The sequence below is a fragment of the Panthera tigris genome, chromosome X (genome assembly GCF_018350195.1).
Source record: "Panthera tigris isolate Pti1 chromosome X, P.tigris_Pti1_mat1.1, whole genome shotgun sequence".
Taxonomy (NCBI): Eukaryota; Metazoa; Chordata; class Mammalia; order Carnivora; family Felidae; genus Panthera; species Panthera tigris.
The window spans coordinates 57,941,414-57,955,042 of record NC_056677.1 but is presented as its reverse complement, the minus strand read 5'-3'; the positions used below and the strand labels follow the sequence as shown (position 1 = coordinate 57,955,042).

General features: G+C 39.0%; 1 protein-coding gene across 3 annotated transcripts in view; it reads right to left on the bottom strand.

Annotated features, from left to right (window-relative positions):
- The window catches only part of TAF1 (TATA-box binding protein associated factor 1), an 89,441-nt gene that overhangs the window by 40,016 nt on the left and 35,796 nt on the right, over positions 1-13,629 (bottom strand). For all 3 annotated transcript variants that reach the window (XM_042975250.1, XM_042975251.1, XM_042975252.1), the window contains exons 27-34: positions 13,211-13,422; positions 9,910-10,018; positions 9,591-9,689; positions 9,121-9,298; positions 2,673-2,740; positions 1,262-1,384; positions 396-488; positions 229-313 (exon numbers count right to left, since the gene is read on the bottom strand). In XM_042975250.1, coding sequence (XP_042831184.1) covers positions 229-313; positions 396-488; positions 1,262-1,384; positions 2,673-2,740; positions 9,121-9,298; positions 9,591-9,689; positions 9,910-10,018; positions 13,211-13,422 — 967 coding nt within the window. The remainder of the gene's footprint in view (positions 1-228; positions 314-395; positions 489-1,261; positions 1,385-2,672; positions 2,741-9,120; positions 9,299-9,590; positions 9,690-9,909; positions 10,019-13,210; positions 13,423-13,629) is intronic.

The following is a 13,629-nucleotide window of genomic DNA, read 5'->3' as shown; positions in this document are numbered from 1 at the left end:
AGTTTAAAAATAAATGTACCTTGCTTTTTCATCATTAAAAGTTATTAGCAGACTTTATAAAATACATTGAAATATGTGTCTGCTTAAAAAAAAGAGAGTAAGTCAGTTGACTAAGTCTATCACTGTTCAAGGCTAATTAATTGTTCATACAATTAAATTTTAATAATGCTAACTAAAACTGGATGGATAGATAGATGGAAAAAAATTTAAAAAAGGACAAATACCCACCATTATACTTAACACTGTTGGCCAGAATAAGGTTGACATCATCGAGAAAGCTTTCCCGACTCTGGTACTTATGCTTGGAGATATTCTGTGATTAAAAGAACCAGGGACTCAGATTCATGTACAAAGTTACTTGATTCCAAAAACACATTTTAGATCAAATCACTCACCTTACGTATAGTCTCTAAATCCATTGGACTGACAATCACTTTGTAATAATCTGGAACAAACTTCTTATTAACTGGGTGATGAAATGGCCAAGACTAGAAAACACAAAGCATAAGAAATGAAATGGAAACCATTCTTTATACCAGAGACTCTCAACCTTCATTGGGTCACACATATGCCTAATGCTCCAACAAAAGCTATGAACCACTTTTTCCAGAAAGACACACATTCACACAAAACTCCGTATATAATTTAAGGGGTTCTTGGATTCCTTTAAGGATTACTATGCCCTGATAGTGTAAGAACTTTTGTTCTATACTCACAGTTAAAACTTCTTATTCCCTACTCCCCTCCAGAAGTTTTACAGCATTAACACATATATAACATGTGCCCACAACACAAAAGGAGATTGAGTTCAGAACTCCTAAGGGAGAATCATTACCAAATGATTCTCATACAGTCAACGTGGTAGCCCTGCCATAAAGTTGCAAAAGACAAAACAAACAAACAAACACAAGACAATAAACAGTGGATAATTAATAAACTGTCATTTGTCAAGAAGCACCTTTCAATTCAAAGACTCCCATTAGCTGGCATCCTGATTTCTCTCCAGGGCTATTTGGGAGCTTTCAAATACTTAATGTCAGCAACAGGAAGAGAAAATCTCTCTATACCTGCAGATTCCTGGCCTCTGATTTTAATGATAAAGCACTCATACAGCAAAAAGGTCAGTGTTTTAAATTATACGCCAGTTTGAATTTATAAACACTACCTTGCAGACTCCCCAACATACATAAACATGCACATCCTCCTGTCCCTTCCCTTCTCCTGTACTATCTTCACAATATTTAGCACAGAGACCACTTACATCTGGAACTGCCATCATCTTCTGGGTGACAATGTTATCCAGAATGAAAGAAAATGCCACTTGGTCATCATCATCCAGCAAGGGGTTGATAGCTTTCTCTAAACGAGCCAATTTGTCTTCTTTCTGATATGAAACAAAGCAAAGGAAAAACAGGTTTCCTTGAGGTATAATCACCACAGAAAATTATGGATAATTTATGGTTCAGTCGCCTATTGCCCTTGCCCAAAAAAGCCTAACTTTATTTATTTACTTATTTATTTATTTAATATAATTTATTGTCAAACTGGCTTCCATACAACACCCAGTGTTCATCCCAACAGGTGCCCTCCTCAATGCCCATCACCCACTTTCTCCTCCCCCCACCCCCCATCAACCCTCATTTTGTTCTGTGTATTTAAGAGTCTCTTATGGTTTGCCTCCCTCCCTCTCTGTTTGTAACTATTTTTTTTCCCTTCTCTTCCCTGATGGTCTTCTGTTAAGTTTCTCAAAAAGTCTAACTTTAAACTGTCCAGTTCAATTCCAGGCAGAAATTTCAGATAAGAGAAATGATATTCTACTAAGAGGATCAAAAGGGATGTACCAATCGATCCTTTAGGTATTCTATCGTCTATTCTTGTAGATTACCAAAATATACATCCCTGGGAATTGATAGCTTAGTTCCCACAACAAAAACACCTTCACCAAGTTAGGTTTTACTATCACACTGTTTTTGCTGTAAAACTGTTGCTGAAAACACTGGACATATTGCTGATTAGTGACTTTTACGTAAAGGGAGCTAATCCAATAAATCCATTTCAGACTATACTGGGAATAAGTTTGTGTTCCAATTGCTCCACATCCTCATCAACACTTATTACTGTCAGTTTTTTAAATTATTTTTAAATTTGCATTTTCCCAATGATCAATCAATTTGGGAATCTTTCCGTGTTTATCAGCCGTCTGATTATCCTCTTTTATGAAATGTCTACTTCAGTATTAACATCATAATCATACTTCCATTTTTGTCAGCTTATAAAGGTACCATTTGGGGGGGTAAAAAAATGGAATATAGATAATCTGTTAAAAATTAAAGGTCCTCTCTGCCAAAACACAGTCTCTTAGCTCTGACTTCTTGGGAATTTACTTTCCTTGGCCCTTTCTAAAGTTATGTGGGTTCTAGATTTCAATCCTAGCTATACTACTTAATAACCATAATGCTCAGGGCAAGTAATTTCCTTCTATGGATCTCAGTTTCTCCATCTACAAAAAAAGGGACTATACGATTTCTAACGTCCCTTCTTCTCTAACATACTAAAGATCTACTACTTTCACATTTCTCTACTCTTCCTTCTATTACATTCCCTCCTTCCTCAACCCTGCTTACTAGCCACCTTCAAATTCCACTGCTTTTCTCTCATTTTAAGTATCTTACCTCTTTGAGTTTTTCATCACAGAGATCCAGCATGGATTGAGAGATCTGAGTCAATGAGTGCTTCGGACCTAAATGTATAGAGTAACAATAAGAGATGAGACCATTAAAAATGGGAGGTGAGAGGTGCCAATACCACTCGAGACTTTTAACACATTTACTTAAAACACCTAATATGTGCCAGGCACCAGCCTAGCTACTAGGTTATACAGATATACCAGTCTTATCGCCATTTTTTCAGCGCTAACACATGGCAGATACACAGCATGGATGAATAAACTAATTTTAACTTCCTTATTAACATATATCCAACAGCACTATTATTGATACCACTGCCTTTAATACCTTGAAAATGATACAGTGGATTGGCATGATAATTTGTTTAAGGATGGCTGAGGAGATCAATGTATGATTTACAATCTTTCCATACTTAGCATATAAAATTTGTGATTGTAATTTTTGTTTACAGAAATCATGGTTTGTGATGTCCTCCCAACATATGGCTAATCCAAAGCCTTTGTCATTAAAGACTCTCCATCCCATCTGAGACTATTTAGCTTCCCTGAAATCCATAACAAGAGCTTCAGAAAATCCTTGAACTATTTCTTCCACTCCCCACTTATGGCTTCCCTGATTCAAGCTCGTTATAGAGACAGTCAAGAATTCATCTAGAATTCTACTCACATTATTCATCTAGAATAATTCGGACTGCTTCAAGTATCCTTTGCTGGATGATCTTCCTCTGTCTATTCTTTTATGTAAGTGTTCCTCCACAGACCCCAAACCTCAACTCTAGTCTCAAGTAATTAATTTAGCATTCATTTGTTTATTCATCCAACAAATGATTAATGATGGTGTGTGATGTGGTCAGTGATGGGAATGAAGGGAAAATAAGACACAGTTCCTACCTTAGTTCTTGGGTCAAATGACATAAAAATAAATAATTGCCAAGACAGAGTACGAGTGCTTGAAGTATCTATGCATGAAATGATAAAACATCTGGAAATACAGACTAAATAAACAGGGATCGGCCATATGAGAGTAATTGTTGAACTAGATGAATAGGTGTGCTGAGGTTTATTCTCTCTCTACTTCTGTATACTTCTGTGTATATGTACATGTATACCTACAGAGAGAAATAGAAACCTGAGCATAAGTGCAAACAGAGAAGTACACTGGTGCTACGAAATATGGTAGGGTTGCATATGAGATGTGTTGTAAGTTGTTTTACAATTAAATCTGCATACTGGGAAGCAGGGAAGGCTTGCTGTGACTGACATGAGTCCTGTCATTAATGAAGAGTAGAGGTCCATCAGATAGACAACAGGGTAGACAGACATTCCAGAGAGAAGAAAAAGTGTACAAAAGTATAAAGTAAGCAAATTAATAGAAACATGAAGCAACACAGTTCACAAGAACCACAAGTAGTTTGGTACAACTGCAATACAGGTATGTGTGGAGGAGAAATAGGAAATGGAACTTGGAAGGGGCCATATTATAGAGGTCTCATAGGCGATAGAAAGACACTAAGGATTTTATACTGGAAAATAATTTTTCAAATTTGTGTTTTAGAAAAAAATACCCTTATCAATAATGTGAAGAACTGGGGTGCCTGGGTGGCTCAGTAGGTTGAGCAGCCGACTCTTGACTTCAGTTCAGGTCATGACCTCACAATTTGTGAGATGGAGCCCTGTGTCCAGTTCTGCATGGACAGCACAGAGCCTGCTTGAGATTCTCTCTGCTTCTCTCTCCACCCTTTACCTGTTTGCTTTCCCTCTCTCAAACATTTAAAAAAACAGCATGAAAAATTAAGACAAGCAACAAAAGGAAAGTCTGGAAGCTGTTGCAAAGGGTTGAATAAGAAATGACAAGGGCTTCAACTGAGATAGGAGTAACAGAGACTGAAAGGAAGGGAATGTATTCCAGCAAATCATCGAGGATACAATTTATAGGATTTAGTGATCTAGGAGTGTGGGGAAGAGAGGGTAGAACCAACAATGACCATCATTTCTAGATTGTACAACTAGAAGGATGGTAATATCAACGAACACTGGGTATTATACATAGGGGATGAATCACTAGAATCTACTCCTGAAATCATTATTGCACTATATGCTAACTTGGATGTAAATTAAAAATAAACTTTAAGAAAGGATGGTAATATCATCAATCTAAATAAAGCAATCGGATAAAGAGTTGCCAGTAGGGCACTGAAAAATGGACATGTCTGGCAGGCAACTGGAAAATGAGTATGGAACTCAGAAGAGAGGTATGGGCTGGAGACAGTGATATCAGTGGATATATGGTGGTTGAAGTCATGGGAATGAAAAAGATGGGAAGTAATTAGAGAAAATACTCCTGGAAAAGAGAGAAGAGAGTATCAAGGAGCAACAAGTGACCAATAGTGCCAAATACACTAAAGTTCAAGAAAGATTTCTAAGCACATGCAAAGATGCTTAACATCAAAGACAAAGACTGTGTGATCTCACTTTATGTGTAGAATCTTGAAAATACTCATAGGGGTGCCTGGGTGGCTCAGTTGGTTAAGTGTCCAACTCTTGATTTCGGTTCAGGTCATGATCTCACGGTTTTGTGAGTTCGAGCCCCATGTCTGGCTTTGTGCTGACGTGCAGTGCAGAGCCTGCTTGGAATTCTCTGTCTCCCTCTCTCTTTGCCCCTCCCCCACTTGTGCTGTCTCTGTCTCTCTCAAAAAATACATAAATAAGCTTAAAAAATTTTTAAAAACTCATAAAAAAGAAATGAGACTTGTGGCTACCAGAGGCAGGGGGTAGAGGATAGGGACATTGGAGGAAGGTAGTCCAAAGGTACAAAGTTCCCATCGTAAGAGAAATAAGCACTAGGGATGTAATGCACAGCATGACGACTACTTGACAGTTAACGCTACTGTATGATATACAGTAAAACTGTTGAGAGTTAATCCTAAGAGTTTTCATCACAAGGAAGAAATTTTTTTTTTGCTTTTTACTGTATCTATATGAGATGACAGATGCTTACTAAACTTACTGCAGTAAACCTTTCACACTACATTAAGTCAAACCATTATGCCATACACCTTAAACTTACACAGTGCTATATGTCAATTCTATCTCAGTAAAACGGGGGGGAAGATGTTCAATGTCATTAGTCATTATGGAGATATGGATCAAAACCACAATACCACTTCACATTCACCAAGATGGCTAGAATAAAAAACATGAATAATAACAAGTGGTGACAAGGATGTGCAGAAATCATAACCCTTACACACTGCTGACGGGGTTATAAAATGCTGCAGTTGCTCTGGAAAACTATTTGATTGTTTCTCAGAAAGTTTTTTTTTTAAAGCTTATTTTGAGAGAGAGAGAACATGTGACCGGGAGAGTGACAGAGAGAGAGGGCTGTCAGCACGTGCTGTCAGCATGGAGCCTAGTGTGGGGCTCGATCTCATGAACCATGAGATCATGACCTGAGCCGGAATCAAGCATTGGACACTCTGACTGAGCCACCCAGGTGCCCCAAGTTTTTTTTAAACTTTTTTTTTTTTTTTTAAGAGAAAGAGCTCACAAGTGGGGCAGGGGAGAAGGGCAGAAAGGGAGGGAGACGGAGACGGAGAGGGAGAAAGAGAGAGAATCTCAAGCAGCCTCCACACTCAGAATGAAGCCCAACATGGGGCTCGATCCCACATCCCTGGGATCATGACCTGAGCAGAAATCAAGTCAGATGCTCAACCAACTGAGCCACCCAGGCGCCCCATCAAAAAGTTAAACATAGAGCTTCCATGTGTTACCAGCAATTCAACTCCTAGATATATATCTAGGAGAAATGAAAACAAATGTGTACACAAAAGCTTGTACACAAATGTTCACAGCAGCATTTTTTGTACTAATCAGAAAGTATAAATAATGCAGATGTCTACAAACTGATGAACAAATTTTTAAAATGGGGTATATCTATACAATGGAATATTAGGTGATGATAAAAAGGGATGAAGTACTGATACATGCTACCATGTGGGTAAGACATATTAAAACTGATCCCTTTAAATGCGTGAATTGGGAGCTCCTGAGTAGCTCAGTTGATTAAGCATCTGACTTTGGCTCAGGTCATAATCTCACGGTTTATGAGTTCGAGCCCTGCATCGGGCTCTCGGCTGTTCGGCTCAGAGCCTACTTCAGATCCTCTGTCCCCCTCCCTCTCTGCCCCTCTCCCCACTCACACGCATGTTCTCTCAAAAATAAGTAAATATTTAAAAATAAATAAATAAGTAAATGCATAGATTGTATAGTACGTGAATTATGTCTCTATAAAGTTGTTTAAGTAAACAGGCATTTCTGGAATGTGGCCACTTGATCCAGCAATTGGGAGGTTACTGGTACTTCTGTGGAAGGCAACTTCAGGGTTGTAAGGTGTGAACAGGAAGTGAATAAATAGAGAAGAGTATATGAAACATAGTGGTTAAAAGCATAGGCTCTGGGGCGCCTAGGTGGCTCAGTTGGTTAAGCATCTGACTCTTGGTTTCAGCTCAGGTCACGGCCTCACTGTTCATGAGATTGAGCCCCACATTGGGCTCTGTGCTGACAGCGCAGAGCCTACTTGGGATTCTTTCTCTCCCTCGCACTCTGCCCCTTCCTCTCTCTCTCTCTCTCTCTCAAAAATAAATAAATAACCTTAAAAAAAAAAGAGCATAGGCTCTGGAGTTAGATATACCTGGATTCACATCTCTGCCACTTTTTAGCAGTGTGACCACCTTAGTGAAGTTATTTAAACACTACAGGCTTATCTTATCTGTTTATCCATAAAAATAAGGATTATAATAGTACCCATTTCAGATTTCTTAAGGTGAAATAAAACGATGCAAGTTAAATACTTGGAGCCACTGGTAATACTGCTACTATTACGATTATCAGCAACAGGTTTGAGGAAGAAAGAGAATTGAGCTGGGGGGGGGGAATGTAAGGCTATGAAAAAATCTTTACTTCTAATTTTTTTACTAACATCTCCACCTAAATGACCCACAGGTACTTTAAGCTCTGTATTTTCAAAGTCGACTCTTACACCTTTCCATTCCTGTTTCAATTTGATTTTTCTTTTCTTTTTTTTTAGAGAGAGATAGACAGAGTGAGGGAGAGGGACAGAGAGGGAGAGAGAGAATCTTAAGCAGGCTCCATGCTCAATGTAGAGCCCAACACAGGGCTCGATCCCACAACCCTAGGATCATGACCCAAGCAGAGATCGAGAGTCGAACATTGAACCGACTGAGCCACCCCCAATTTGACTGTCTTTAAGTATTTATCCTTATAATTTGAATGACAGTTGGGCCTAACCAATGTATTCTTCCCTTGTGCGTGTCCAGCACTCTGCCAGAGAATATAAAGATGAATAGGACATAGTCTCTCCAGGAGGTCACAAAGTGGTGGGAGATTAGGATATATAAATAACTGTATACAACATAGTAAGACTCATAAAAGTTGATTTAATTGTGCTGGGGAGCACGGAGGATCAAAAAATGGTATTTTGGGCAGTCTGCATAAGTCTCCATGAAGAGATGATATGAATTGGTCTGGAAAATATGAATGGAAATTTATCGCCAAAAGGGAAGAAAGGGCATTCCAGACAGGGCACAGACTGTGCAAGAGGCATGAAGAAATGACAACAGGATATTTAGTGAAATGTGGCAGGAATCTCTAGTAGGTGTGGGAGCCAGGCATTGGACAAGAGACTAGATAAACGGGTCAGGCCTGCTTATGAAAGGTCACAGAATCTAGGTACTTCTATTGTCCCATGTTTACAGATGACAATACTGAGAAGGCTGTGAGAGGCTGTCTAGGGCAACTTGTCTAAGAACTTGTCTAAGGTTAACTTAATTAGTAAGTGGCAGAGCCATGACTCATTCTCTGGCTGTACTCTTAATCCCCACGTTTATATACATGAATCTGTGCTCAAGGATCCAACTGGAGACCAGAAACCTTTATCTCCCTTATATGCAGAAACTGTACTGTTTTCCCTCTTTTAAGACTCAGAGAGCAGATTTCTTTCTCCTTCCCTTTCCAGCTTTTGAGCAAAGTGAACATATAATAGCCCCTATTAACAAATCTGTAGATCAAATCAAAGACTCACAACAAACACAGTCACAGGGACACACACTGCAGATTCCATCCACACTGTCTCTCCTTTTCACTTAATTAGGCCCACTTCTTCCTGCCACTAATCTCCATGCAATTGTTTCATTTCAAAAGATAGACTCCAAATTCTCCAGAGGATATACTCAAAAGTGGGACTAAAAAGAAGCAATAATAAATGACAAAAAATGTGCACTAATTTTCTTGACCCCAAGATGCATAATACACTGTAGATCCTTTCAGTCAGTCCAAGCTAGTCTGAATTTAGGACTAGTAAGGTGACTAGGTCACTGAAAGGTGACCTTTGCAGTCAAAGAACAGGTGATTCTTACCATTGTAGGTTGCACTGTTTTTCACAATTAGCTCCAAATGTTCTCTGAACTCTTCCCGAGATGGGTAGAGGCGTTTACGTACATTTTCACGGAGTGTCTGTAAATCCATTGGTTGAGTGATGATTTTGTAGTAGTCCTTTACAACCTTTGCATTGACTGGAGTGTGAAAAGGGTAGGTCTGTGCCAACAAGAAATAGCATTATCCGTGAGCAAAAGAGCACTTGCCAGAGCCAATTCCTGAAGACTCACATTTTACCTGTCTACCTCGCCATCAACTCTCAAAGAAATCTTTCTAGATGAAGCAGGTAGGTGTCTGTTTCCTCTACTAAACTATTAAAAAAACCAAAAAAACTACATCTGAAAGAATTAGAGGAGTTCCTGGCCTGTACTCTACTGTCCTCTATCTGAAATCACAGACACAACAAAGAGCCTTACCATTCCTACTGTAGACATGAATGCAATGAACTCACATTTGGAAGATCTCTCATGTCATTGATGATAGACTCCAAGATGGATGACAATGTCACCATTGGGTCTGTCCGGCGTCGGTGGATGGACTTATGAGGTCTCTAAGGAGAAACGAGAAATCAGAGTGCTCCATTAGGTAAGAAAAACAAAAAAAATAGTACTTTCTGGTTACAGCCTACAAATCTTGTAATGAACAGTATGCATAATTTTCAGGGCAAGGCCAAAGGGAGAATCCAAGGCTGTGCCAGAGCCATGGGTTAGAGGGCTGGAGGAATCAATGAGAATCCCGTCTGGTCAGAAGGCAGCAATGCAGATACTCACATTTAAGTAGTCACAGTGAACAGTGGTTCCAACTCGCCGTTTCTTCTTGGGAGGAAGTTGCTGTTTGGGGAACTTGAGAACCAGAGATTTTCTGCGAACCTCATCTGCACTGTAATCAATAACACTTTTGTAGCATTAAGTCCGTATCTCTAGTCCCCAGAAAAAAACCAACTACAATGAAGAAGTCCAAAGTACCTGAGCATGAGCCAGGGGAGGAAAAAGCCAAACCAAAGGCCAGATATCCACATTCTAAGGCTCAGATCAGGCAAGGCCTCATATGATCTCCAAATAATAAAGAACTAGGCAAGCCACAACTTCACCTCAGTTTCCTATTTGGAAGATAAGGGAACTGGGATAAAGGAATTTCAAGAATCCTTCCAGCTCCAACATTCTACTTTAGGGTTCAAGGGCTAGGAAGCTGAACTTACTTACAATGGAAACAAGGAAGAAATTAAAATTTGGTTTGAAATAAAAATGAGTTTGAGTATCCCTCAATCATTAAAAGACCATCCACCTTCTTCCTTTCCGTCGCACAGAATCAAGAGGCTACATTTTCCTTTTCTAATGTGCTTCAAAACATACTATTACAGATACTGATAAATTAAACCAAGAATGGAAAAGAGTCCCGAACTTAATAGGAGTGATTTATAATATTGTACATCTGAAATTTACGTTATATACCAATTTTACCTCAATAAGAAAAAGAACAAATGAATATAACTATGTATCAAATTGATTAGTAGCATATAGCCTAAGGACAACAAACCAGAGCAAACACCTTGAATCTACTTTAAAGTTTTGTTGTTAGTGGTACTGGTATTGTAATTCTCAGACTATTTTGTACATAACAGATGTACAGACAGAGCAAATGATTCAACATCTCGATGCCAGGAACCAGAGAAAGGATACAAATATGAATGGGGGAATAAGAGGAAGACTCTGTAGATATAATTTGAATTGGAGGTTTTGATATGAAGGTTTTGATATGTGACTTGCAATATATATTTATTTCCTAGTTCCATCCACTAAAAGCCTAGAAGCAAGGACATCTCAGTGGCAATGAGCATACTTAACACCTAAATCATGGTTCTAAATACCATTCCCCAATAAAAGGAACCAGGGCTCTTTGAAGAAATGGCTGATTCTAGGTCTTGAACAGGGAAATTTCAAGGACAGCCTAGAACATTTTGTGTTGGAAAGCAAATAAGTTCTCACAAGGACACAGGATCTGGCTTTAAGAGGTCAAATTTGAGACAATATGGGGATCAATTAAAATAGTGTTAATACAATGGAGTACTATGTGGCAATGAGAAAGAATGAAATATGGCCCTTTGTAGCAACGTGGATGGAACTGGAGAGTGTGACGCTAAGTGAAATAAGCCATACAGAGAAAGACAGATACCATATGTCTTCACTCTTACGTGGATCCTGAGAAACTTAACAGAAACCCATGGGGGAAGGGAAGGGAAAAAAAAAGAGGTTAGAGTGGATGAGAGACAAAGCATAAGAGACTCTTAAAAACTGAGAACAAACTGAGGGTTGATGGGGGGTGGGAGGGAGAGGAGGGTAGGTGATGGGTATTAAAGAGGGCATCTTTTGGGATGAGCACTGGGTGTTATATGGAAACCAATTTGACAATAAATTTCATACATTAAAAAATAAATAAATACCATAAAATAGTGTTAATAAATTATATTACATTAAGTTTACAAAAGGAAGAATTTCAGAATCCGTAGTAATACTCAAACAAAAAGGAAAAAAGAGCTCTTCTTTATAGAATGCCAGTTAATGTAGAAAGAATGCTATAATTAGAAAAACCATGGTTTTGCAACCCTCAATGTAATAACTGAGTTAGGCAGTGATCATCAACGGATGCTACACTACGGAGAGAAAGATTGTTAGGGAACAGGATATTCACCCACGTGCTAATTACAAAGGGAAAAACATACCTTTATTATAAGAGAGTTCTAGGGACCACCACTTAAACAAAATGATCAAAATAGTGAGAAAGCCTGACATTATATGCTTCTTGATGTGGTGCAGTAAGTACATATTATCACCTATGTAGTAATCTTGCCAAAGACATTTAATCCAAATGTAATCAATGAGAAAACAGACAAATCCAGAATATGGGATATCTTAGGAGACAACTGGCCTGGACTCTTCAAAAATTTCAATGCCATGGAAACCAAAATAGGCAGAGAACAGTTCTAGATTAAGAAGTATTCAAAATACTTAATGTTTGAACTGGGATTGGATCCTAAACTGGAGGTGGGGCAGGCCAAAAGGACACTAAGACAACCAGAGAAATTTAAATAAGAACCAAATATTAGATACTACTGACCCAATGTTATTTTTCTTAGGTGTAATGGTATGTCATGTCCTTAGTCTTAGACAATGTGTGGTATTTATGAGTGAAACAGCAAGATGCCTGCAACTTATTTCCAAAGAGTTCAGCAAAAAAAAGTTTTAGATACATAAAAATGAAACAAACATGACAAACATTAACTGTAACTTTAGAGGAATGATACACTCTATTATTCTTTCAACTTTTCTTTAGGTTTGCAAGTTTCTAACTAAAAAGTCAGGGGGAAAATGTTTTTAATTTAAAAACTTCTCCACTTGATTATCTGTTACATTCTCTGAGAGCAAGAGACAGGTAGGGATAACATAGTTTATGTCTCCTTAATCTTTCTGGGTGGTCCATTATGAGAACACTGAGATTAGGAGGGGCGCCTCGGTGGCTCAGTCAGTTAAGCATCTGACTTTGGCTCAGGTGGTGATCCCGCAGTTTGTGGGTTCGAGCCCTGCATCAGGCTCTGTGCTGACAGCTCAGAGCCCAGAGCCCACTTCGCATTCTGCGTCTCCCTCTCTCTCTGCCCCTCCTCTGCTTGTACTCTGTCTCTCTTTCAAAAATAAATAAACATTAAAAAAAAGAACACTGAGATTAAGGACTACAAATATAGTGAGTGCCTGGAAGTACTCTATGCCAGGCACTGTACTACATGCTTATATAACCTCTCATTTTACCTTCACAACTACGCTGGTAAAGGTGGTTTTATTTCGTAAATAAGGAAGTGGAGACTCAGTAAGTTAGGTAGCATGCCCCAAGGCAAGCAGGAGAGCCTAAAGAGTGCTTTATGACAAAAGACCATAATTTTCATTACTGGAAACAATCACTGAGGAAAATCCATCAAAACACCTATGCCCTCAGTTTCACTTCAGAGGACCCATCATATCAACCCCTGCCCCCCTTCAACCTCCGACAGATCTCTCCACAGAGCTTTCTGTGTGCTCTTACCTCTCAATCAGCTGTTTCCCCAAGACGATCTTGGTCCCTTCAACCTTGATAAGTTCTTCATTATCATTATGAATGACGGTCTTTTCCAGCTCCTCCTCCTGCTCCTCTGTCATGGCAACAGGGTTGGAGGGTGGAGCATTTGTTTGATAGTAGAGGGGGCAGAATTTGTTTGTCCTCATGTGCCCAATGGCACCACAAGCCCCACACTTCAGCTGCAAAAGGGAAAGTATCAGCGTGTCAGAGGTAAACAGGCCACATGAGATTCGCTTTACAAGATACATAGAAGGCAGGAGAGAAACAAAGGCAGGTGCAGAACTCCTGTTGTAACAGAACTGTTCTACACCTTTTAACCAGAAGCCACTAGATAAAAAGAGCGTGTATGGAAATGACACATTAAAAATAAAATACAGAGACTGGGC